The 25,353-nt window shown below is 44.3% G+C and overlaps 1 protein-coding gene across 3 annotated transcripts in view; it reads right to left on the bottom strand.

The window, feature by feature from the left end:
* The window catches only part of KCNAB1 (potassium voltage-gated channel subfamily A member regulatory beta subunit 1), a 239,956-nt gene that overhangs the window by 210,534 nt on the left and 4,069 nt on the right, over nt 1-25,353 (bottom strand). The window contains exon 1 of one of the 3 annotated variants that reach the window (XM_034782393.1): nt 23,050-23,464. The exons of the other annotated variants lie outside the window; for them this stretch is intronic. Coding sequence (XP_034638284.1) covers nt 23,050-23,291 — 242 coding nt within the window. The 5' untranslated portion in view covers nt 23,292-23,464. Of the gene's footprint in view, nt 1-23,049; nt 23,465-25,353 lie in introns of those variants that run through there. 3 annotated transcript variants of the gene reach the window in all.

Below are 25,353 nucleotides of genomic sequence, written 5' to 3'. Positions count from 1 at the left end.
CAGCCCTTCTCTGAGCTACTCCTTTCTGAGTGTGGAAGAAGAAATGGATAGAGGTTTGCCAAATAATCCAGGATTATTCAAGACAGATGCTCTTTGTACAAGGCTCTTTGGAATTGCTAGTTTGCATGAACAGAGCTGAGATGGTCATAGCTATAGAATTCAGATCCAGATTTCAAGCAGCCCAAATTTAGGGGTATTGAGCAGCAGGGTTTTCATTCAGGTCCTCCTCTAGAATAGAAAAGCTCTATCAAATACAAATAAGAAAACAAGAAAACAAAACTGCAATGACTCACAGCTTCCAACTTCCATTTCTCAGTGTGTGGCCACTGCAAAGGTAAAGCCAGCAACCAAGAAGAGGCTTGACTCTGAGAAACTTGGTCAGTCTTTTCATTGATATTTCCTCCTCATCTGCAACCCTCAGGAGTATCTTGTATTTTCATGTCTTTGATAAATACCCTATATCTTTCCTGGCTCCCAATCCTGTGCTCACCACTAGACAATGTGGCTCTAAAGGTCTCTTTTGTCGCATATTAAGTTAGTATTTGACCTTTTTGTTGAAGTGTTACAAATGTGTCCGGTAAGCTAGGAAAATGGTGAGCTGTTCTAGTAAAAGGGTTCTCAACCTTTTTCTTCCTGAGGTCCCTCAACATGCTATAAAAATTCCTCAGCCTGCCTGTACCACCCCTCTTTTTGTGCATATCCAGTAGCTTAAAGGTCAGGACCAGCATTAGGGATAGCAAGCAGGACAACTACCTCAGGGCCGCCCAGAGGATTCAGGGGGCCTGAGGTCTTGGGCAGCAGGGGGCCCCTGCCGCCGAATTGCCACCGAAGCCCGGTGCTTCGGCGGCGGGTCCCGGGGTGGAAGAATCCCCCGCCGCGGGTCTTCAGGGCACTTCGGCGGCAGGTCCCAGAGCGGAAGAAGCTCCTGGGGCCTGGGCCCCACGAGATTTTTCCAGGGCCCCCGGAGCAAGTGAAGGACCCCGCTCCAGGGGCCCCATAAAACTCTTGTGGGGGACCCTGCGGAGCCTGGGGCAAATTGCCCCACTTGCCCCCCCCCTCTGGGTGGTCCTGAACTACCTGGGGCCCCACCCCAGAGGGGGCCCCTCAAGGCTTTGTTGCTCAGTCTGTGGGTTTAGCCATGCACAGCAAGGCTCGGGCTTTGGCTTTCTGCCCTGGGCCCCAGCAAGTCTAACGCCAGCCCTGCTCTCTAGTTCATTTTGGTGGACCCCCTGAAACCTGCTTGCAGCCCCCAAGGGGGACCCGGGCCCCTAGCTGAGAACCACTGTTCTAACGGACTTAGCAAAGTGAGCACATGCTGTTTTTTTGTAATTGCTTTAGTCAAAGTAGTTAACTTTGTTGACAAGGTAAAGCACTCATTTTAGTATTGCAGAACTGCATATTTTCCTTGTTTGCCGGTCTTAGTAAAGTAAAATTGCAAAAACTAGTTTGTACATGAAATTAAAAACAAATCCTACCCTTTTGCAATATTATTGTCCCTTGAATTTTTCATTCTGATTGTATTTGTTTTAATCTGTGTGTACTTTTATTTTTCAGAACAAAGAAATGCTGTTTAACTAGCCCCAGTAATCTTTTCAATCAATCATGGTAGGACAATTGTAATCAAGTCATTCTCTAAGGAAAAGAGACACTGGGATTGACTCTTCTCTTACTTATGCTGATGTAAATCAGGATTCAGTAGAGATACAGCAGTTTAAATCTGACCTGAGGGGTGACTCAGGCCCATGGAATCTTTCATTACAGTGACTTCTTAAAAAGACATCACACTATTGTAGCCTGTTAGCAGCATTTAAATTTCTGACTGACATAATTAGGAGGCTGAGGGGAAACAGCAGTTTCCCATTCTTTCTGTCACCTAAAGCCTCAGTCCCTCTTTGGTAAAATACTGTGTGCGATGTGAAGCTGTTTGAGAACTGAGGTTAGTATATCAAAGCCAAAGCAAAGGGCCTAGCACCATGAGCACTGTAAAAATAAATAGATAAAATACCACCAATAAAAGAAAACAAAGCACTGATCCGTCACTTCGTAATAGCTGAGAGATCTTTGAGGCAGGGATCATGTTTTCATGTGTGTTTCTACAGTGCCTTGCCTGCCTGGGGCCAATTGTGTTTTAAAGGTAGAATAGCAGCCAGACAGCATACCAGGCTAGTGACCATAGGGTTACCATATTTCAACACTGAAAAAAAGAGGACATTCCACGGGGGCCCCGGCTCCGCCCCAACTCCACCCCCTTCCACCAAAGTCCCCGGCCCAACTCCACCCCCTCCCCTGAGCACCCCGCATTCCCCCTCCTCCCTCCCACCCCCCGGGCTCCGGCTGCTGCTGCGCTGGGGAAGTTGCTTCGGCCCCAGCGCGCGGTGGAGAGCGGCGGGAGCCAGGAAAGTTGGAGCCTGGGGAGGAGGCGGCTGCATGCTCGGATTCCGCCCACCACCTCTGTGCCCCGGCAGATCGCGGGAGTTGTAAGTTTTGCTGCAGCCACTCGCACCATGCCTCCCTATTTTCACAGACATGTTCGGCTTTTTGGAAATTCCTCCCGGAGGGGGATTTGAGGACCAAAAAGCCGGACATGTCCGGGAAAATCCGGACGTATGGTAACCCTAGGCTAGTGCAGCTGTACAGGGGAGTAATACTGCCCAGGTACCTACATAGCGGCATTAGTGTTCCCGCCCACCATGGCTCAAGTATGAGGGGGAGAACATGGGGGTGTGTGCCCACTACGCTCTCCCAGACAAGTGGGCAGGAAAAGGGCAAAACAAAGGCAGGAAGTGGGTGGAGCCTTGGCTCTGCACAAGTCTCAAAGGTGTTGGCCAGCAGAACTGAACAGGAAAGTAAGTTAACACTCCTGTACAGGATGTAAGTTACTTTCCCATTGGAGCAAGGTGAAATCCTGGCTCCTATTGAAAGTAATGGCAAAACGTCCATTGATTTCTCTGATCCACTGTTCTTGGATAGGGCTCCCCCTGGTGCAATACACCCCCTCTTGCCCCTGGGACAGTGTCAGTAAGACATGCCATTGAGGAGGGGTTGGTGCAAAGTCTTCCTGCCTCAAGAGGAGCTCTGGGAGAGATTAGGTCTCTTAGAAAAATATGTAGTTAAATATTAAATAAGAAAAGCGGCATTAGAGAATACTACATATGTGCAATGTGGCAGTTTACATTTGTAAGAATCTTAGCTTTCACCCTTCCAGTTTTTAATTGTACAGTTAAGGTTGCAATACACATCAGCTTAATTGTTTGCATTTAATATACAGATATTAAACTGATCAAAAAAACTTTTACATCAAAACAGATGTGTTTTGGTTTGAGTTGGTTCTTATTTAATCCAAGCATGTTTACCCACCCCTTTTAGTAAATTGGTAAACTGCAAATCTGAGTACTGGTTTCTTTTGGAATTTCTTAGCTACATCAAGGCCCTTGTTCATTTACAGCTGGGCTAAGATTGGATGACGAATAGGTGGAATATCTATTAGTGTTCCTAACTAGAACAGCAAAGGCCAGATCTTTAAAGATATTTAGGTGAATACCAAGATGAATATAGGTGCTTTTGAAAAATTCCTCTAGCTGCTTAACTGTATTTGAACATTTTGGACACTTCCCCATTCTGCATCCCAAGTCCCTTATGAATTTCTTTACAATTGATATACTCCATCCTTTGCAATCCATGACAGTTGGCATGAGGCCCCTCTGGCTTTTCCTGAATTTCTTTTAGCACAACATATATTATTTCTTGCTGTTCTGATGTTTTGCTTTACTTTCAAATTCTTCATTGATTTCAGTTAGTCTCACTTAAATTAGAACAGAACAATGAGGATAGAACAAGTTATTCTCAGGGTATTTTTTACCCAAAATAAACTTTGTTTATTAGGTGGATCTTCCCCCAGGTCCTGCCAGCTTCTATGCATGTCACACAGTCTATGGATGTTTAATAGGTGAACTATCTAGGGACAGTCTCCTTGCTATTTAATTGCGTCACATCTCTAAGTGCAAGGAAGAGTAGCAAGGCACTCAAATCATGCTAGATAGACTGCAGATATTTGATTAAAGCAATTTGATCATTTTTGTGTAACAATAAGAGCATAAAAATAAGGGGAGAATACAGTGTTTTACAACTACTGGGCCAAATTCAGCAAAGCTTTTGCAACAAGAATACAAATTTCACTTCTCTCTACCAGAAAAAACTCCTTGCACTCCACAGCTTTAACTTCTTTTGTTCCCCCTCAGCCCTCCAGTCCTACCCCATAACTGAGATTATGTCCTCTCTGTGTCTCTGCAAACTGACAGTGTTGTCGTTTGAGACCTGTTCCAAGGGTCTGCACCAGCATGTGCTGGATAGTCCATTATGGGAACTGAAGACATCTTTATTATTTTGGAAAGAAAACCATCCAAAGACACACTGACATCACCTCTGTTCTTTAAGGTAAACATTCCTGAAGAGTTTTAGTATGCAGACTTTAATACAAGTTTCACAGATAGAAACACCCTTTAATCCACCCCTTAGCCTGTGGACCCTCACTTCTAGTAGGTGTACCCAAATCTACAGAATTATTGGACGTCATGGCAGTACGATTACTCATCTTTTCTTTAAATTTAATAGTGGCTGCAATTCCTTGCTTCTGCAATGCAATGTTCAGCATTATTGTACAATGTTGTATATGTGGGTGGTAACGCACTGCAGTAGGGATACAGTCATTTAAATCCAGCCATTGATTTGTGTCTGCCTTTAGGAGTTTGTTTTCACCATGGGTAAAATTCACCTCTCTTCAGAATTAGGTACTGCCTAGCCCTTTTGCTAAATCCCACTTAGGCCTCAAAACAGGGCATACGTGAGACAGGAGTAAATTTCACTATGTAACAGTAACATTTGCAATTAAGGCTGGCTGGAAAGCAAGAATTGCATTTTGTGAAAGCTTGAGATTTTGGCATTTGGTTTTGTTCCACAATGGAACAATACCAAGACTTAAAAAAAAGAAAAAAAAAGTGACCCACCACTGAGTAGTCAATAGCCTGGCAGTTAGAATTCACACCTGTAATGTAGAAAAGGTAGATTAAGTCCCTTAATGTGGGCTGGGGACTTGAACTAGGGTCTCCCAGAATCCAGGTGAATGCCCTAACCATTGAGCTATTGACTATTCTGGGGGTGGGGTCTCTGTTTGGTTTTGACCTGAAATTCTATCCTGGACCTGAGAAACTGTCCTTACTAATGTTTCATCAAAGCTGATGTTTTGGCAAAACTTTTGGTTTTGATAAATCTGTATTTTCCAATGAAAATTTTTGTCAAAAAAATTCCCTGACCAGCTCTATTTACAACTCATTCTATAGAGCAGGGGCCAGCAACCTTTCAGAAGTGCTGTGCCGAGTCTTCATTTATTCACTCTAATTTAAGGTTTCACGTGCCAGTAATACATTTTAATGTTTTTAGAAGTTCTCTTTCTATACGTCTATAATATATAACTAAACTATTGTTGTATGTAAAGTAAATAAGGTTTTTAAAATGTTTAAGCTTCATTTAAAATTAAATTAAAATGTAGAGCCCCCGGGACTGGTGGCCAGGACCTGGGCAGTGTGAGTGCCACTCAAAATCAGCTCGCGTGCTGCCTTCGGCACATGTGCCGTAGGTTGCCTACCCCTGCTATAGAGTCACTAATATGAAATTCCTATACCTTCATATACCCTCTACAATTGTCAAACATCCAATAACTGAAAAATACTTAACTTCTGTTCAACATATGGACTTTTTGTGCCCTATTCTGTAGCATCGGGAGTTTATTGCTTTGATCTGATCAAGAAATACAAATGTTAGGACTTAAAATATTGACTATATGTTCATTGTATAATTATATAGTGACAAATCTAATTTTCCTGGTTTAATTAGCTTAGTGTTATCATATCCAGCAAATAAAAAAAGAGGACCCTCCACGGGCCCTGGCCCCGCCCATTTTCCCCCACCCCAGCCCCGCCCCTCCCTGCCCTAACTCCGCCCCCTCCACCCTCCCTCTCCCAGCCACGGGGAAAGGGCTGCCCCAGCGCTACCAGCTTCATGGTTTGCTGGGCAGCCCCCAGACCCTGCGCCCCCGGCCGGCGCTTCCCCAGCGCAGCTGGAGCCCGGGAGGGGAAGCGCCCAGCCGGGGGCACAGGGTCTGGAGGCTGCCCGGCAAACCGTGAAGCCGGTAGCGCTTGGACTTCGGGCAGCCCCCTTGCCTCCGGACCCTGCGCCCCCAGCCGGGCACTTCCTCTCCCAGGCTCCGGCGGCGCAGGGTCCGGAGGCATGGGGGCTGCCTGAAGCCGGTAGCGCTCGGGCAGCCCAGCTCTTAAACAGAGCCGAAGAGTCAGGGGAGGAGCAGAGCCGCCATTTTCCCGGACATGTTCGGCTTTTTGGCAATTCCCCCCGGACGGGGGTTTGAGTGCCGAAAAAGCCGGACATGTCCGGGAAAAAGAGGACGTATGGTAACCCTAAATTAGCTTGAAGAAAAGCAATATATATTTGTAGATGTCTGATGCTTTTTACAGGCTTTTTTTCAATGTTTTCATAATTGAATAATTATAGTTTCCAATTCTCTTAAGAGACTTACTGGAGCAAATTTTGGAAGAGAAAAGAATATTTATACTCTGCAAAAACAAATGGACTTTGCCAATGTTTTTCTGAATTCCCATAGAATGACATTCATTTTCCTGGACAAAACCCAAGTAGTTGAACTAAGATTAAAAAAAAAAATAAGCTGGCATTTTCAAAGGAACTTAAGAATTTCAGTGGGAGTTGCCCAACAATCTTAGACTCCTTTGAAAATCCCAGCTCAGGAGCCAAGCATTAGTATCCTAAAATCATATTTAAGCACTCAAATATACAACTTGATTTCTTTTATTTTTTGGGGGAAAAACACTGAACAGCAAATAACTCTTACTGGAGCCAAAAGGAGCTACAAGGTGCTCATTTTTTGAAAATCAGGCCATTTATTTAGGTGCTTCAATATGTACTTACGGACAGAAATTTAGCACTCATTCTTTAAAAATCTTGTGAAAGAATGGAATAAGGATAAACGTGTTCTTTGAGCAGGCCATGAAGTTTAATGGGCAGATGCCATAAAATTTGCAGATGACACTAAACTGGGAGGGGCTGCAAGAATTTTGGAGGATAGGATTAGAATTCAAGACAACCTTGACAAATTGGAGAATTGGTCTGAAATCAACAAGATGAAATTCCATAAAGACAATGCAAAGTACTACACTTAGGGGAAAAAAACGAAGTGCTCAACTACAAAATGGGAACAGGCTTAGGTGCTAGTACTGCTGAAAAGGATTTGGGGGATTAAAGTGGATCACAAATTGAATGAGAGTCAATGTGATGCAGTTGTGAAATAGGCTAATATCATTCTGGCATGTGTTAACAGGGGTGTTGTAAGTCAGTCATGGGAGGCAGTTGTCCTGCTTTACTTGGCAATGGTGAAGCCTCAGCTGTGTTCAGTTCTGTGCACCACACTTTAGGAAAGGTGTGGACAAATTAGAAAAAAAAAGTGAAGAAGAGAGCAACAAAAAATGATAAAAGGTTTAGAGAAGCTGACCTATGAGTAAAATTTTTAAAAACTTGTTTAGTCTTGAGAAAAGATGGCCGAGTGGGAATCTGACAGTCTTCAAATATGTTAAGAGCTGCTATAAAGATCATTTGTTCTCCATGTCCATTGAAGGTAGGACTATCTGTCTGCAGCAAGGGAGATTAGATTAGATATTAAGAAAAACTTTAACAATAGGAGCGGTTAAGCTCTACAATAGGCTTCCCAGGGAGGTTGTGCAATCCTCATCATTGGAGGTTTTTAAGCACAGGTCAGACAAACCCCTGTCAGGGATGGTCTAGGTATACTTGGTCCTGCCTCAGCACAGGGGCTGGACTAGATGACCTCAAGGTCATTTCCAGCCCTACATGTCTATAACAAGGCATCTGACTCATTCTGCAGATAGGGCCATTCTGTGTTTTTACGCTAGTCCATAGGGTGACCAGATAGCAAGTGTGAAAAATCAGGATGGGAGTGGAGGTTAACAGGAGCCTATATAAGAAAAAGCCCCAAATATCAGGACTGTCCCTATAAAATTGGGACATCTGGTCACCCTACTGGCCCATGGCCCATGTAAATTAAGTAGGGTAGTCAACCTATGTTGTAAACAGAGGCAACACATGAGGGCACACACAGGGTCACATGCCCCTGAGATTTCTGCCGGGCCCTGCTTGATCACACGGTGCAGTTGGGCCCCCTCCCTGTCAGGGGCGCTCTAGCTTTTTTGCCACCCCAAGCATATCATGCAGGCTGCCTTTGGCAGCATGCCTGCGGGAGGTCCACCGGTCCCGCGGCTTCGCCGTACCCACCGTTGAATTGCCGCCGAATCCACGGGACCGGCAGACCTCCCGCAGGCAAGCCGCTGAAGGCTGCCTGACTGCCGCCCTCGCAGGGACCGGCAGGCTGCCCCCCGCAGCTTGCCACCCCAGGCACGCACTTGGAGCGCTGGTGCCTGGAGCCACTGCTGCTCCCTGTGCAACAGCTGCCAGAGCCTGCGAGCTGCACCCAGTGTGGAGAGACAGGAGCAACAACTGGCAGCTGCAGGGAGGGGCCAGACTCGAGCTGTTCTAGGTGTGGCCAGACCTTTAAATTGGGCCCCCCACTCCGCTATCGGTAGGTATGGGTCATCTCTGAGAAACATGCAATTACACAAGCAAGGCAGGCTTAGGATCAAACATTTCTTAGTTCTTGCAATTATTCCTTTTGGGCCTTGGCCTGCTCACTCAACTTTTCTCCCTCAGTTTCCCCATCTGCCAGATAGAGATGATGATAATGCCTCCCTACTTCATAGGGCTGTTGTGAGGATTAGGTTAAGGGTCAATGTGCTTTAGACATTACAAGCATTTTATAAAAAGTGAATTCATAGTAATAGGTAAAATTAGGCACTGCATATATCACATGGAACTGCACATTTTGCACACATTGCCTTGGCACACTTGTTAAAATACTGAGCCAAGTGTATCTGTGCAAGATATAACACTATGACAATCTATGGCCCCATTATCCACCGTAACCCTGTAAAATCAGAATGCACATTGGTGTTTTTTCTAAACCTGATAGTACTAAATTGGCACCTGATACAAGTTCAGTTCCAGCCCAGGTTGTTTCAGTCTTTAGAAGGTTAAACAACTATGTAGAAGAAATCTATATGTAATAAAAGCCCTGCCATATAAGGCAATTGGTTCTATGTACTGAAAGCCATCACAGAGGGATACTATTATCAGAAGCAAAATTAACACTGGTGTAGTTTCAGATATTCAATGATAGGCTGAACTCAGCTGCATTTGTTAAGGCAATGAAAGGAAAAAAAGACTAATCACCTTATAAATAAACCAGCTTATGGGTATATAATGAGTGTTCCTTATTAAAAATTCATTACTTTCCATATTAAATTAAACAGCTTTTAATAACAAAAGGGTTTTCTTCTTACCTTTACCTAAGTGAGATAAGAGAACTTAAGTGAGTTTAGACCTGTGAAAATCTGGGAAACAGATCTGGCAGGTAAACAAGCATATTTAAAAAAAAAAAAAAAAAAAAAAAAAAACTCCAGTCACCACAAACGCAGCAAAGATCTCAGCTTAGCAGAACTCAAAATTGAATACAAGTTGGGGTGGGGGGTAGGGGAAGGTAGAAAGAGCTTGTAGCGGGGTGGTTATTCTGCTCCTGCCCTGAAGGGCTTAAAACAGCCCTGGGAGAGGGCTGTGGCAGGGGAAAGGCTGGGCTGATTGAGAAAGAAGCCACAACTGTAGCCAGTGCAATCAGGGCCCAGCTGGCCCTTATAAGAGGGCAGTGGCCCAGAAGCAGAGACTCTGTCTCTAGCTTCTGAGGGAGAAGGACCCGGTTGCCTAGGAAGCTGAGAAGGGTATCTAGGGTGCAGCAGTGCTGGGGAAGGGTAGAGGGAGCTGGGGAGCTCCAGCCTAGCAAAGCCGCAGGCTGAGCTAAGGGCCCACAAAAGGGTACTCGGGTTGCAGAGGGGCAGCCCAGATGTAGGCAGAGGCCGCTGGTCCAACCCCCATTGCTGATGACGAGTGGTTTACAAACTGCAGTCTGCCCCAGGGAACAGAGGCTAGATAATGACTGGCAGTAGCCACTGAGGCGAGGTGGGGATATGGGGTTGGGGTTTCCCTGGGAAGGGAGACCCAGAGTGAGGGGGTACTGCAGTGGGCAGAACCCCTGGGCAGAGGGCAGGAGGGACACAGGGCCAGCAGCAGGTGAGACTCGGGCCTGCAGAGGGTGCTCTGGGCTGAAAGGAGCTAATTCCCAAGATGGCCAGCAGGCGGTGCCGTGCCAGTGAGTCGTCGCCCCACTACAGAGCTATTTAAAACCATCTCCAGATCCTCAATGGGAGGAGCAGTGTTCTCCCCTTCCAAACCAATGGTCCAAAAAGTCCTTATTCAGCCCTTCAGAATGACAAATTTGCCACTGTGTATAGAGCCAATACAAAGCCTATGCATGACTTGAGCCCTATTTTGAGAATTGCATAGGCCTTGTGCCAGCCCTCTGCAGAGGGTTTCACCTGATATGAATAAGGCCTGTGTAAAAGCTTCAAGATTTGGTCCAATGTCCTTTCCCTAGCTCTCCAATTTGTCAAAGTCATTTTGAATTCTAATTGTGTCCTCCAAAGTGCTTGCAACCCCTCCCAGGTTGGTATCATCTGCAGATTTTATGAGCACACTCTTCACTCCCTTATCCAAGTCATTAAGGGAAATATTGACTGGTTCCAGACATTAGGACTAACTCCTGCAGGACTCCAATTTGACAAGCCTGCCCAGTTCAACAATGAGCCACTGATGAAAGATTATACTCAGAGTAATATCACACCTTATAGTCCTCATCTAGAGGACATTTTATCTAGTCCTCATTTCCCTAGTTTTCTTATGAGAATGTGACCTAGGACCATATCAAAAACCATACTAAAAATGCCTAGAGCTGGTCTTGGTAAGGTTTGTAAATGCTCTAAGCCAACAATTTTTATTGTGTACGTACAGCTGGAAATGGATGTTGTACATATAATATTGGAATCCTGGTGCAAACTATTTACAGTAATGCTGTTGGGAGGCATGGCTGGACCATATATTGAGCCAAATTTTAACCTAGTTAGAAAAACCTACAGGTGAGAGTATATGATGCACAGAAGTTAGTGCCCATCTAGCTAAAGTTAGAAGCCCTGACCCTAGTTGAACACTTTGCATTTTTCCAAGGGCACAAAACAGCCCTACATCTGGCATTCTGGTGCCTAGTGGAATTTTCCTGCACAGTGGAATCCTTGGGTGTAGTAGAGGCTCCCTACATCACTCCCTACAAATGGCACAAGAGGGGTGCTGGGGGGAAAAGAGGAGTGGCTAGGACATTACTACACCTCAGCAATCCCTGGGTGCTACAACAGCCCTTTGGCCTGTTGACAGTCAGCAAATGATAGAGAAGTCCTTAAAGCAGCCTTTAACCTTCCCCAGAGGAGTGGACTAGGATAAGGGAGGGGGACCCCTGTCCTGAATTGTGCCAAGCACTCATCCTTAGTCAGGGCCTCAATCCTGGAGCCAATGGCTTCACCAAGGGCACTAGCTTTCCTTCAAACCAACCCTGCTTTTATACTTCATTTAAAAAAAAATGAAAGTCTAGTTTTCCCCTCATGAGAAAGGCAGAGCTATAAACTACAGCAACCTGTCAATGATTAAATCAGAAATGAAAGAGCATTTTCTTCATAGATAGTAAGTGTAACCCTTCTGCCAGGCCAAGTTGATAGCAGCAAGGGCCGAGTTCAGTACATAGGGGTCCCTTCCCAACAGCGTGGCACAGAACCAGCTCGAGCCCCCACCCAGTGACCTGGGAAAATCTTACACAAACCCCTAGGCGCCTCGAAGAGGCTCTCGCAAGCACAGAGCCTCGGTGTAGCAGAAAATGTTTAATAACATGAGGTAAACGACATAGCATTAAATTGGGAAAACACCACAACTAGAGTTCATAGACCAAATCATGAGCGAAGACCCACCCCAGCAAATTGGGCCGTGTCCTCTCCCGTTGGTTCTTGAAACCAGCGACCCAAGAATCACCAAAGTCCCAAAAGTCCACCGATCCCAAAGTCTCTTGGGTCCAGCAATCCAAGAATCACAAAAGTCCGACAACCCCCCAAAGTCTCTGTCCCTGATCAGTGCAGCCCCAGAGTTCAAAAGGGGGGGGGGGGTGAGCAGGGTGTTAAGGGGCACCTTACGTGATCCGAGGCCAACCCGGCTGCTTCTCCGTGGGGTTCCACCGCAGCCTTACCACGAACTGCTCCACTCCACCCGCAGTCCCACTCCTGCCATCCCACGAACTGCTCTGGCAGCTGCTCCGCTCCCCGACCTGTGAGCCGCGCCGCTCCGCTCCACTCCACTCCAGCCGTCCCTTGGGCTGCTCCCACAAGGCTCTGCTCTGCTAGCTGCTCCTCCAGCCTCTCCACTCGCCCCCGCTAAGCTAAGTTAGCTTAGCAATATAGCTTCAGGCTCCCCCACTAGTTAACACAGCCTCAGTGATCTCAGCTCTTAAATAGCTTTAGCTCTTTTGTGATTTCAGCTCGTAGTAGGGGAGCCCCAGTGCTGGTGCACTATTGGCCCAGAGTAAATTCAGCTCAGCAGTCTGTAACTAGACTCCTAAGGGAATCAAAGTTAGCTCTGACATTCAACAGTGGAGAGAGGAGGAGGTGCAATTGGTGTTTCAGGCCCACAAAAGGGACCCACACCACCAGGTACCAATACCTGCCCCCAACCTCTCTCAATTCACTGGGTTTTGTAACCCATGCCCCTTGACAAGCAAATGCTACTTAGGTAATGGTGAATGACTCACTCAGTCCTTCTGTCATACACCAGTTCCACTGGCCTTGATTCACAGAATCAGGGTAACAAAACTTTATTCTTCCTGCCCCAATAACAGAGAAACTGGGGATCCCACACCAGCCAAAGTAACCACTTTGAGTTGCTGTTGTTTCCTGCCAGGCGAGTGGGTGTGCCTATGCAAACAAGATCAGCCCCTGGAGTTCTTTTCCACACTCGCCATAATTCACCACCAGATGTCAGGGTAGAGCTCATCCTGACTCTGCTTACATAAGGAAAAGATAGAGGAGAGTGCAACCCTCTGCCCCCCGTAAAATCCATCTCTATAAATCTCAAGTCCAGGAAGAACAACAAGGAGTCTGGTGGCACCTGAAAGACTAACAGATTTATTTGGGCATAAGCTTTCGTGGGTAAAAACCTCACTTCTTGAGATGCATAGAGTGAAAGTTACAGATGCAGGCATTATATACTGACACATGGAGAGAAGGGAGTTACTTCGCAAGTGAAGAACCAGGGTTGACAGGGCCAATTCAATCAGGGTGGATGTAGTCCACTCCCAATAATAGATGAGGAGGTGTCAATTCCAGGAGAGAAAAAGCTGCTTCTGTAATGAGCCTATTCAAGCCCAGATTAATGGTGTTAAATTTGCAAATGAATTTTAGTTCTGCTGTTTCTCTTTGAAGTCTGTTTCTGAAGGTTTTTTGTTCAATGATAGTGACTTTTAAATCTGTAATAGAATGACCAGGGAGATTGAAGTGTTCACTTACTGGCTTTTGTATGTTACCATTCCTGATGTCCGATTTGTGTCCATTTATTCTTTTGCAGAGGGACTGTCTGGTTTGGCCAATGTACATGGGAGAGGGGCATTGCTGGCACATGATGGCATATATCACATTGGTAGATGTGCAGGTGAATGAGCCCTTGATGGTGTGGCTGATGTGGTTGGGTCCTCTGATGGTGTCGCCAGAGTAGATATGCGGACAGAGTAGGCAACAAGGTTTGCTACAGGGATTAGTTCCTGGGTTGGTGTTTCTGTGGTGTGGTGTGTAGTTGCTGGTGAGTATTTGCTTCAGGTTGGGGGGTTGTCTGTAAGCGAGGACTGGCCTGCCTCCCAAGGTCTGGGAGAGTGAGGGATAATTTTCCAGTATAGGTTGTAGATCGTGGATAATGCGCTGGAGAGGTTTTAGCTGGGGGCTGTATGTGATGGCCAGTGGTGTTCTGTTATTGTCCTTGTTGGGTCTGTCCTGTAGTAGGGGATTTCTGCATACCCATCTTGCTCTGTCAATCTGTTTCCTCACTTCCCCAGGTGGGTATTGTAGCTTTAAGAATGCTTGATAAAGATCTTGTAGGTGTTTGTCTCTGTCTGAGGAGTTGGAGCAAATTCAGTTGTATCTTAGGGCTTGGCTATAGACAATGGATCATGTGATGTGTCTTGGATGGAAGCTGGAGGCATGTAGGTACGTATAGCGGTCAGTAGGTTTCCGGTATAGGGTGGTGTTTATGTGACCATCACTTATTTGCACTTATTTGTAGTCCAGGAAGGATGTTAATAATCCTCAGCAATGTGACAAATGCCACCACCAGTTGAGTTTTTTTATGTCAAACTCTATCATCCCACTTACCTGCCCCACCCCCTTTTCATTTATTTATTTTTAAATGAAAGCAGTCTGGGACTAGCTCCCAGATGATCTAATGGAGGAGGCAGAACAGCGTATGGTGCAGAGGCAGACAGCCCAATTTTGATCTTGTTACACTAGTTTAAGTGAGAGACCCAAGAGGTATTGATCTAGTTCCATTAAGTATCTAAACCTTGAGGTGCTTAATCTATTCTGAATCAAACCTTTAGAAGTCTCTCATCACAAATGCCTGTTTGCCTCTGTAGTGTCACCAGTGAGACCCAATCTTAAACATTCTCAACTTCATTCACTATTTGTTTTAAAATGTTTCTTATGTCCATTTCCCAGTACTTAGTTCAGTGTAACACCACCTCTGCTTTCACACATTCACCCACTTCCGATCACTTTGACACTCCAAGTGAATGTCTTTCACAACGATGTAGGAAATCTTACTGCAAAATTCCTACTATTAAGGCATGGCCTGGTGTATATACTTTATAAAATATGAGCTATCGCAGTAGTTTAAAATTTTCAGACTCCTACTTCACTTCTGACAATTTCTTTCTAGAACTGGCTGTAAGTTGACATTCATATTCCACATTTTCACAGGATTTTTTAAAAATTATTTGGCCTTGTGTACCCTGCATCCGCCCCACATCCCCAAGTCCTTTTCTTGCTTTCATCAAACTGCATGTTCTTATTAAATATGTTAAAGTACCCATTTTCAAACACAAAGGCCACCTGGAAAATAAATTTATCTTCAACCAAAGTGGACCCATTGTTGCACACAAAAAAGTTAGCATCTCAGTGTCTTGCAGCAAAAATAGGTCAATGCTCTCAATGAAATATGAAACATTGATTTTCTGATAGTTTTATATTTCATAGTGAATACTTCGCACACACTCTTAACTGAAAATAAGAAAAAATATAAATCAATATAAAAGTTATATAACTTTTAAATCGGTAGATCTTAAAGTCCCAAATTTAGGACAGAACATATATCTGTGCCTAAATCCCACTCACTTCAATGGGACTTAAAGGAAAGCATGCTCTTACCAGGGCCAAAGAGCTTTACAAAAGGCAAAGCCTCCATTTTATAAATGGGGAAATGGAGGCACAGAGAGACAGTGACTTGCTAATGGTGGTACAGTGAGCCAGTGCAGAGCCAGGCATAGAACCCAATCACTGAGCAAAATGCTGTCTGACTAGTGTAAATATCAGGGCCGGCTCCAGGCACCAGCTTGCCAAGCTGGTGCTTGGGGTGACCACTCTAGACAGGGGTGGCAGGTCCAGCTATTCGGCGGCAATTCGGCGGACGGTCCCTCACTCCCGCTAGGAGCGAAGGACCTTCCACCGAATTGCCGCCACAGATCGCGATCGCGGCTTTTTTTTTTTTTTTTTTTTGTGGCTGCTTGGGGCGGCCAAAACCCTGGAGCCGGCCCTGGTAAATATACAAGGTACAGGTGCAGTGTGTCTCCTATAAACCTTAGAATTACAGATCTCAGAGGCTTGGCTCTGTTGTGTTATAAATGGAACCTTCAGTGGGTTTTGGTATTGGGAACCCCTATAGAAAATTTCTCTCTAATCTAAGACTAGAGCTGGCTCTTCTATTTTAGGTATGTTTTCTATATGGCATGGGACGGAGATAGAGAGGTCTTCATATTTTTGGCCTAATATCTTGTTAACTTTGTGGGAACCAGATCCATCCATCAGCAGGGTATATTTGCAGGATAACCTCTAATGGAATAAACTTAATTGAGAGAGAGTGCCACAACTGCATTTTTGGAAGCAAGACGTGACTATGAAGTGGCTGCAGCCCTACAGTCAGTTGCTTGTATAATTTAAAAAACTGCCAGCAGGTCAGGAACTGGGGTGCTCACCTGATCCTTTGCCTTTTAAAAAAAAAATGAAAATAAAAATAAAAAAAAAATCAGTGTCCTATAGATGAATGGAAACAGCAGGACAAAATGGAAAGTGGGGAATTATTGTTGAAGTAATAAAGCTAATAAGGGGAAGCCATTTTTCTTTTTAAATTTATACTTGAACCAACCAATTCAAATCAGAAATTATTTAAGGATGAAAGACCCATCTTTGGGGGAGCTAAAAGAAACTCTCTCAATGAAGAGAGAAAAGTGTAAGAATTGGTTAGTCAGTGCATTTGGGGACAAATGCATGGACAGTGCATCTCCAATAAAGTTAATGGATTTATACCAGGGATAAATTCTGCCCCATATTTTTAAAGTAGCCCCATTCAATTCCTGGAACTGTTTATCACATTTATGTGGCATTGTTTTATAGCCATTGGCTGTGTTGCCTCTTTATACAGCTTCAAGATCACATGGGCTTTCCTGGCTTTGCTTCTCTTTTCCTAGGCAGTCAATCTCTAAAAAAGACCACATTTCCCTGGCTGGCAAGTAAACAGTAGAACTGTGTAACAGCTTTAAATAAGAAAATATGCTCTCTTATTTCAAGTTTCTCACAGTTTTCTGACTGGTCTCAAGCAAAAGGAATCTCCAAGGAAAGTAAACATTTTGAAAAGCCATTTTCCTTTTATTGTGAGTACAGAAAAGTTATTTGCCATCCCTGTTTGATGTAAAATATCAGTTAAATGAATCTTTCATGCGGGCGGGGAGGAAGGGGAAGAGAAGAGGGGGAGGTCATTCAGATATTCATTTCTGCCTCCCTCAGTTCACCTTCTTTCTCCCAGCCTAACCAGTGCCCTCATCACCAATCCCACACAGCAAGGAGAAAGCGGTCTTCCCCATGCTTTCTGTTTCTCTAATGCAAGCAACATCTTCACAACACAAAAAGGCTGAGCTAGATTCTGGTGTCATTTACATTGCTGCACATTCACGGTGAATCCACTGAAGACAAAGAAGGTACTCAAATTTACACTGATGTGAATGAGATCAGAACCTAACCCAAACAAAATAATCATAGGCAAGAAGAGCTCAAGATAAAATTATGTTCTGAAAGTTTCCATATGGTTTCAGTAGCGCTATTGGCTTGTGTGTAGTTTCAGATGATTTTGTGGATCAATAGGATAGTTTTTGGTGGATATTTTGGACTATATGCTTCCTGATGCAGTCTTAGGAGATACATGGGAATCTGAACTATTTTGGTCCTATTTTTTCAGCTTGTGCATCAGTGTAAGCCTAAATGTTGAACCAAAAGTCAGCTTGCTAACTTGGGGGGGGAGGGGGAGGCACTAGAGTTTAAAGGCCTGATCCTGCAGAATCTTACTCGAGCAAGACTCCCATTGGGGAAGTTTGGATCCTAATTTTGTGGCTCAAGCCCATCTTTAAGGAACAGCCACACACACACACAAAGTTTGACCTGTCCATATTTGCAGGGCTTAATCGCGCACACATGCGCATGCCTTGGTAACAAAATCTCCCCACTTTAACACCAAGATCAATGAACTGTAGAGGATTAAAGCAGATTCTTTCCCAGGATAAATCAACTGTAGAATGTAAAGACCCTTTTACAAGATAAAAGAATAAACTCAACCACCTAACATTCATTTTCAAGCAGTAGACATTTAACAGTCTCAAAATTGTAATATCAGTTAATGCAGGATATGCACTTGACATTTTGAGATAAACACAGCTATCACTCTGCTTACCACAAAATAGGCAATAAATTCAGACCTATTAGATGTTTTTAGACACATTACTAAAAACATCTATTTTGTATTGGTTATTTCCACAATTCACTATAATGTTTCATTGCTCACTATAAAAGTTCCTCTCTCTCTTAGGCTGCAGAAACTAACTTTTTATCAAGTAATTATAAATTGTATTTTCCTTCAGCTGTGCAGATTCCTCATCTCAGCTCAGGGAGCTCAGTCCTTTCCTTATCTGTATGCACTAGAGTAAGTATGATTAGAGGGGAAAAGAAAACAATGGGAGAAGGGGAGGAAACAGCAAGGATTCCCATTGTGGGAGTTGGATCATGCCCTAAGGAAGCTTGGATTTTTAAATCAGAAACTATGGGCAGGTCTTCACTACGGGGGGGGGGCGGTCGATTTAAGATACGCAAATTCAGCTACGCGAATAGCATAGCTGAATTCGACGTATTGCAGCCGACTTACCCCGCTGTAGGGACAGCGGCAAAATCGACCTCTGCGGCTTCCCGTCGACGGCTCTTACTCCCACCTCCGCTGGTGGAGTAAGAGCATCGATTCGGGGATCGATTGTCGCGTCCCAACGGGACCCGATAAATCGATCCCCGAGAGGTCGATTTCTACCCGCCGATTCAGGCGGGTAGTGTAGACCTAGCCTATTGAAGTCTTCACTCATTTTTCTTCTAGGTTTTAGGCAGTTGTTACCCAGAGACCCATTGCCAGAGAAAAGTGTAGGAAAGAACCTCAGAATTTCACCCTTTTCCTCTGCCCTCCCCCCCCACCATGCCAATCCTGTCCCCATAGAAGTCCATGGGAGTTTTGCCATGAACTTCAGCAGGATAAGATCCCAAGATCTTGTCTACACAGAGTTCCCCTGATTTAACCTAACCAGTTTAGCAATCTGTTTAGTTAAATCCATGCAACTTGCACAGACACTCAAATCAGTTTTAGAGCACCTTGTATCCAGTTAGCTTAAATTTGTAAGGAATGGATGTACAGCGTAAGTCAATACAAGGAAATCTTAAAACCAGTTTAAGTGTCCAACAAGGGGGTTTAAGAAAAGAATGATTTAATTAAAAAAGTACAACTTGCATACAAGACAAGGCCTGAGTTTTGCTGTTTAGTTTAAACTGCAAACTAACTTTAATCAAGTAATCCAACAACATGAATGCTAATTAGCTAGGAGAACTAGATGGAAATGGCCCTATAGAAGAATGCAAGGGAGACATCTGTGATGGTAATGTCAGAGAGTTTTCTGTCCTCTGCGCAGGTCTATTTCTATACAAATCAGAGCCTTAGATTGTAAGATTGTACCCTCATGTTCTCCAAAAAGTTAATTTCACCCCTATGTAGAAGAGCAGCGTAAGGCCTTTTGTGGCATTTATAAGTCATAAGGTATAAATCTGGTGTAAATGGAGATTGTGTGGTACAAAGGGCTTTCAGAGAGATTTGCACTTGGAATTAATTTCACCCATGAAGACTGAAAACTGAACAATCTACATGTGGACAGGCGGCCCCAGGTGGCAGAAACAGTTCTGACTTAGCCCCGCCTCAGGGCCCAGGGTAAGGACAGATGACTGCCTGATACCTGCTGCTGCTCTTCAGTGTACAGGAAAGTTACCAAGGGACCCATGGGGGAATGGGGCTTGGATAGGTTTTGCACAGCATGTCCAAGCGCAGTATACGCAAGCACAAGCAGAAGGGGGAGCACTAAGCAGGCCAGTGGCATCTCATTGCGTTCCCCAGGAGCATGCCTGGTTGTGAGACACCTCAACACCACCTGCCTTTAGTGTAAAAAAAAAAGTCTTGTCTGTGCTTGCTGTGGATTAGCCCCTTGAAACACTAGCCTCCAGCAGCACAAGCACTGCCTTTCAGCTCCCGCAGGCCTCACTCTCTCTGCGTAGATAGCAATCATCATACACCAATGCCTAAGTCCTCAGAGTGTCCCTGCTGTGTTCAGCCCCTTATCCTCTGAACACTCTCAGAATTACCAGGCCTGATGTTCCCAAAGGAACAGAACCCACCAGCTTCTAAGATTCAACTCAAGACCAGCACTTTGCATAACACCACAGCACTTAGATATAGTTATAGTGAAAACAAGAATAAAGTTTATCAAAAATTAGAGATTCAGGTGATATCAACTAAGAATATTGGAAATAAATGGTTACATATAAAACAAAATCAGACAACACTCAACTAACGGGTTAAAACTTTTCACCCCAAGTTCTATCCAGCATTTTCATCCAAGCCTGCTTGAGATCTCACTTTCATGAAACAAATTTACTGTCCATTTACTTTCTAGGTGAAATATAGTAAGGTATCTTCTTTGTTCCCCAAATATAGCGAAGCAAACCTGTGATATGTACCTCAAGATATCCTTCCGCCCCCATTTTCTCTTCCTGTTATTTTTTCTTTGAAGTTCTCACAATACCTCATTTACATTCAGTTTAGACTGGTGATAGGAGACCCCTTGTCAAACATACAATACTTAGTTTACCTATAAACAGCCAGTTAGATAAACATTTGTCTGACAGCAAAGTTTTTTCCCCCCCTCTTTGCTGATGACGAGTCCCAAGAAAGACTAAAAACATAATGTTCATGGTATAAATGTAACTCCTCAAGCAACAACCGAACATGCATTTCATAATGGTATCAGTGACCAGTGTGACTTTTGAGACCCCCAAATGACACTCTTTGGTTAACTAGAATGACATGCCAAACCCAAAAGAGATCCCTGTAACCCCTTTGCACCTCCTTGCCAGCTGGCATTAAGAGGTTCTTGGGTCACTCATGCTTACCCAGTGCTAGACTTTAGCTAGAGTCTCTCCCAGATGCAAATGGATTCCAGGCAGATTCCGGAGTGCCATAAGATGGTACAGGATCCTTACTGATTAATTTCAGTGAACAGTTAGATTGTTGATTTGATTTTTCACATTTTCTCTGGCTTGTGTTTGCAAAGTTGCACAGAATAATACTGTTGCCAAAAATCATATTAGCAAGTTTCCTTTCCTCCTTTGATCACTTTTCTATGGTTTTTCCATGTCCCAATTTAGCACATCACTTCTGATTGTGTTGACTAGAGAATGTGAGATGAAGGATAAAATTGATCTTGAGAAAGTCACAGAATTCATGACTTTCTGGGACCTCCATGGACTTCCACAGCTGCAGCGACTGGTGCACCCCTCTTCCCTCCCCGAGCAGCAGCACCCCCCCCCCCCCAGAGCAGCGGTGCCCCAGCCCTCGCCCCCCACCTCCCACTCCCAGAGCAGCTAAGATTTAGTCAGGGGTATTTTTCATAAAGTCACGGACAGGTCACAAGCCATGAATTTTTGTTTATTGCCCATGACCTGGCCATGACTTTTACAAAAAATACCCCTGACTAAACGTTAACCTTAAGCAGGATACCTGTTTAAGAACACATTATGTGAAATATGGAAACAGTCTCTTTATAATTTGGCCCATGAAGAACTGTAAAATGCACAGAGGCATGTTTCTTCCCTGGCTAGTCATGTAAGACATACCTCAGCCCATCAGCCCTACCTGAATGATGAGACACTAAGGGCCTGATTCTGACATTTACAATGAGTCGTACCTTATTCCTTGGTTAGTCCTACTGAGGTCAATGGGACTATACTCATGGAGTTAGGAACTACTCAACATGAATAAGCATTCAATATCAGGCCCTCCACTTTCACCCAAAAGGTTGCACCATTGGACCAGCAAGCAAGACAACACACTCACTACAACATTAACAGGTCACAATAAATCCCTGTGTATTCAAAAAAAAGACAATTATCTCAATTGGACTCCACTTGTGAGATATACCTTTCAATCTGTTTCCCAGTTCCCTAGTGATAATATAATTAACCATAGCTCGGTCTGCACTGGTGCTGTGATATTAATAAGGCTAGCAACAGAAAGATTAAGCGTACTGTTTAAATCAGTGTTAACTGATAGGTTTCTAATTCCAAGTCTAGATTGGTAGCAGCATCTAGACTAGAGCACATAGTGGTCTATGGTAAATTTTTCTCTTAAGTTTCTGTCCCTCTCCCCCCACTCCAATTCTCAGGGACAGTTCAACATATCCAGACAAAAAGGAATAATATTCTCTTCCCTTTTAATGTCAAATACTATTTTTAAGAGAATTGGTAATGTGTGTTTCTTCAACAAGTGACTATCTAAAGTGAGGTACACACCTGCAATATATCCATTAAAAAGCATGCAATAAACAAATACAATAAAAGCTGCAAATTAGTGCACAAAAACAGTCAAATTTCATAATTCTATACATATGTCTATTTTAGACAGATGCTGCATTATGCATTCAGTAACAATTGGCTAGAATGTAGAGTGTCATACTCCTTGGAATCAACATTTTACTTACATGTTTTTCATAGTATTTTTCTTTTGTCCTAGTTTTGCCAAGGAAATTTAAGATCTGAATTTAGATGATCCCTTATGCAGAGTACATTTACTCTAGACAATGAACAACAAATGTATATGTAAGAGAGAGAGCACACGAACTGGCAGACAGATTTTAAAGGTACATATACTATGTAAATGAACTATAGATATGTTCGATCAAAGATATTTATAAATGGATATATTTGTATTTAGCTGTGACATTAAGTACATTTCCTACACCAGAAAAGTTCTGTATAGCTCAAAAGTTTGTCTCTTTCACCAACAGAATTGGTCCAGTAAAAGATATTACCACATCCACCAAGTCTCTCTAACATCCTGGGATCAACATGGCTACAACACTGCAAAGATATGTTCTTTAAGACATTATGTATAATGTACATATAATCTATTTATAGCCATTTTGTTGTCCTTCTTTGCTGCAAGAGTTTTATTGGGCCAGACCTCCCCTCATTTCAGCTGTTTCTTAGTAACTGTACTTGACTATGAAATAATCTGACAACGGGTATATGAAAGTACCTGTATATCATTCCTGTCCCAGCTTTGACAGTTTCATGTAAGGACACTCCATGCATATGCAAAAACTTCTCTAGTTGTTTCAGTTCTGCTGCTCCACTTAGCCTTCCAGCCCAGCATTTTGCTGGAAGGCAGACTTTAAGGGTGGCGCTTTGCCTTTTACCCCTCAATGGTGCTTCAATGGATTTCGGCACACTTGGCTTGTGGGGTGGGATTTCCGTGCAGGAAGGTCTGTACAAATGCATATTCCAAGATAAAAGCTGATCACAAGGATTCTCAAAGTCCAATGAAGCATTTGAGATTTAGATTCTTGGTAGTTTCTGCTTTTCTGGCTTCTCTATGTTCTTTTGGAATGCTAGTCTGTTGCCATTATATTTCTATTAGGAGATGCAGCTTTAACTTAGTTATGGTTGCCTAATAGAACCATGGGACTATAAAGTTTCCTCCCAGTCACTCCGTACCTTATATAGCCTAGCCAGAATCAGTGACCTTCCCCGCCCCCCCCAGTCAGTTGAAACCTCTCATGGTCAAGTACTCAAGAGGGACTGTATATTGCCACTGGGAGAAAAATGCCAACTGTTTCCCATGTCTTATATTTAGACAAAAAAAATATTTGTTCTGGATTCAATACAAGGCTGATAAATGCAAGTTCTCATGGGGTTTATTTAAGGCCTTGGGCAGGATACTTGAATGTTGTAATGTCCCTTAGTCAAATCATCAAGGCAATTTGGTTTCTCAGAGTACATTACATAAATCAGGTGTGTCGGGCTCTCAATTTCTTTTCCTATTATCAAAAGGTCCATTCAGGGTTCTTGACCATTATGAAAATGGCAGAACTGGGGAGGGGCCAAAGGGTCAGGAATGTCAGAAGCGGGAAGAGAAAAGTTCCTGTGAAAATGTGCACTATGAAATGTCAGCTTACCCCCAGCCAATTAGACCTGCTGCATATGGCACTGGGCATCCTGGACCCTCAGCGCGTGCAGCAGCAGGCAGTGCTCCCTCCCCTATCTCTGCAAGCACAGGGCTGGAAGATAGTTAAGGAGCAACCGCTCCAGTTTCTTGCCAGTTCTGCAGCTCCGGCTGCAGGACCCCCACACAATCCTGTCTGGTCTACTTAGAATGTAAGTTCTTTGGGGCAGTGACTTATTTTGTTTGAGCAGTGCCTACTGCAAAGGGGGCTGGATCATAAATGGGGTTTCTAGGCCTTTGTAACACAAATAACTAACTTCTTGGGATTTTTAGAAGCTAGTGTGCCTAAATCAAAAACTTTTCTATAATTGTAATCAATACAAATTCTCCATAAGATTGAAACACTTCTTTTTCTGGACACGGATAGAGGGTTAATTAACGTGCAACTGTGGCTGGGGGGCAGTCTAGGGTAGCACATGCCAGCTGAGAGTGGTCTTTTGCTGCTAGCCTGGTAGGAACTGGGAATGGTGCTGTAGCAGCATGCTCAGCAGCTGGGTGGCCTATTCACCAGCTGGCGGCTCTCTTGGGACTTATTTTGCCTGGAGCTTTGAATAGTACTGACAGGCTCCAGATGAGAATATTTGCATATGCGACTAAGTGCTTTGTCTGTTGGCATGTTGCTCTGCCTTTAGAGGAAGTAAACCAAGGGGTTGGCTGAGTGGTTTAAGCCTCAGATTTGATATGCCCAGATTCTTTGGAATCAGACTGAAATCCTGTCAGTATTAATTCAGCTCTTCATCCTTCTGAGGGAGAAGAGCAGAGTACCATGCAGTTTTTCTGTAGACTATGTAGATAGCAGGCTTTACAGGAGGGTCTGTAAAAACAAGGCCCCATGTGTTCTGTATGAACCCTAAAGATTCCATAGTGCTTCAACAAGATTAGGGGGGTTGTCCCTGCATTCTTAGCCAAAATTTCCCTTTCCCCTGCATTTTTGCGTAGCATACAATCAGGGCCGGCTCCAAGTTTTTTGCCGCCCCAAGCAAAAAAATTTCCTGTGCCCCCCTGGCCCCACCCCAACTCCACCCCCTGCCTCCTCCCCGGGCGTGCCACATTTCCCCTCCCACCCCTCCCTCCCAGGCTTGCCGCAAAACAGCTGATTCACACGGCAAGCCTTTGCCCCCCCTCCCAGAAGCGGAGTGGCTGCGCACTCGGGGGAGCAAGCGGCGGTGGAGCGGAGGTGAGCTGGGGGGGAGGGAGGGAGTGGTTCCTCTGCCCCTCCCCTCCAGGTTACTTCCTGCGGCCCTCCCCGCGCCCCCCACTGCCACAGCTCACCTCTGCTCAGGGCCGCCTCCCGGCTTTTTGCGCCCCAAGCAAAAAAAAAAAAAGGAGCCGGAGTGC

This window comes from Trachemys scripta, chromosome 9, assembly GCF_013100865.1.
Source record: "Trachemys scripta elegans isolate TJP31775 chromosome 9, CAS_Tse_1.0, whole genome shotgun sequence".
Taxonomy (NCBI): domain Eukaryota; kingdom Metazoa; phylum Chordata; order Testudines; family Emydidae; genus Trachemys; species Trachemys scripta.
This window is presented reverse-complemented; position numbering and strand designations above follow the sequence as displayed.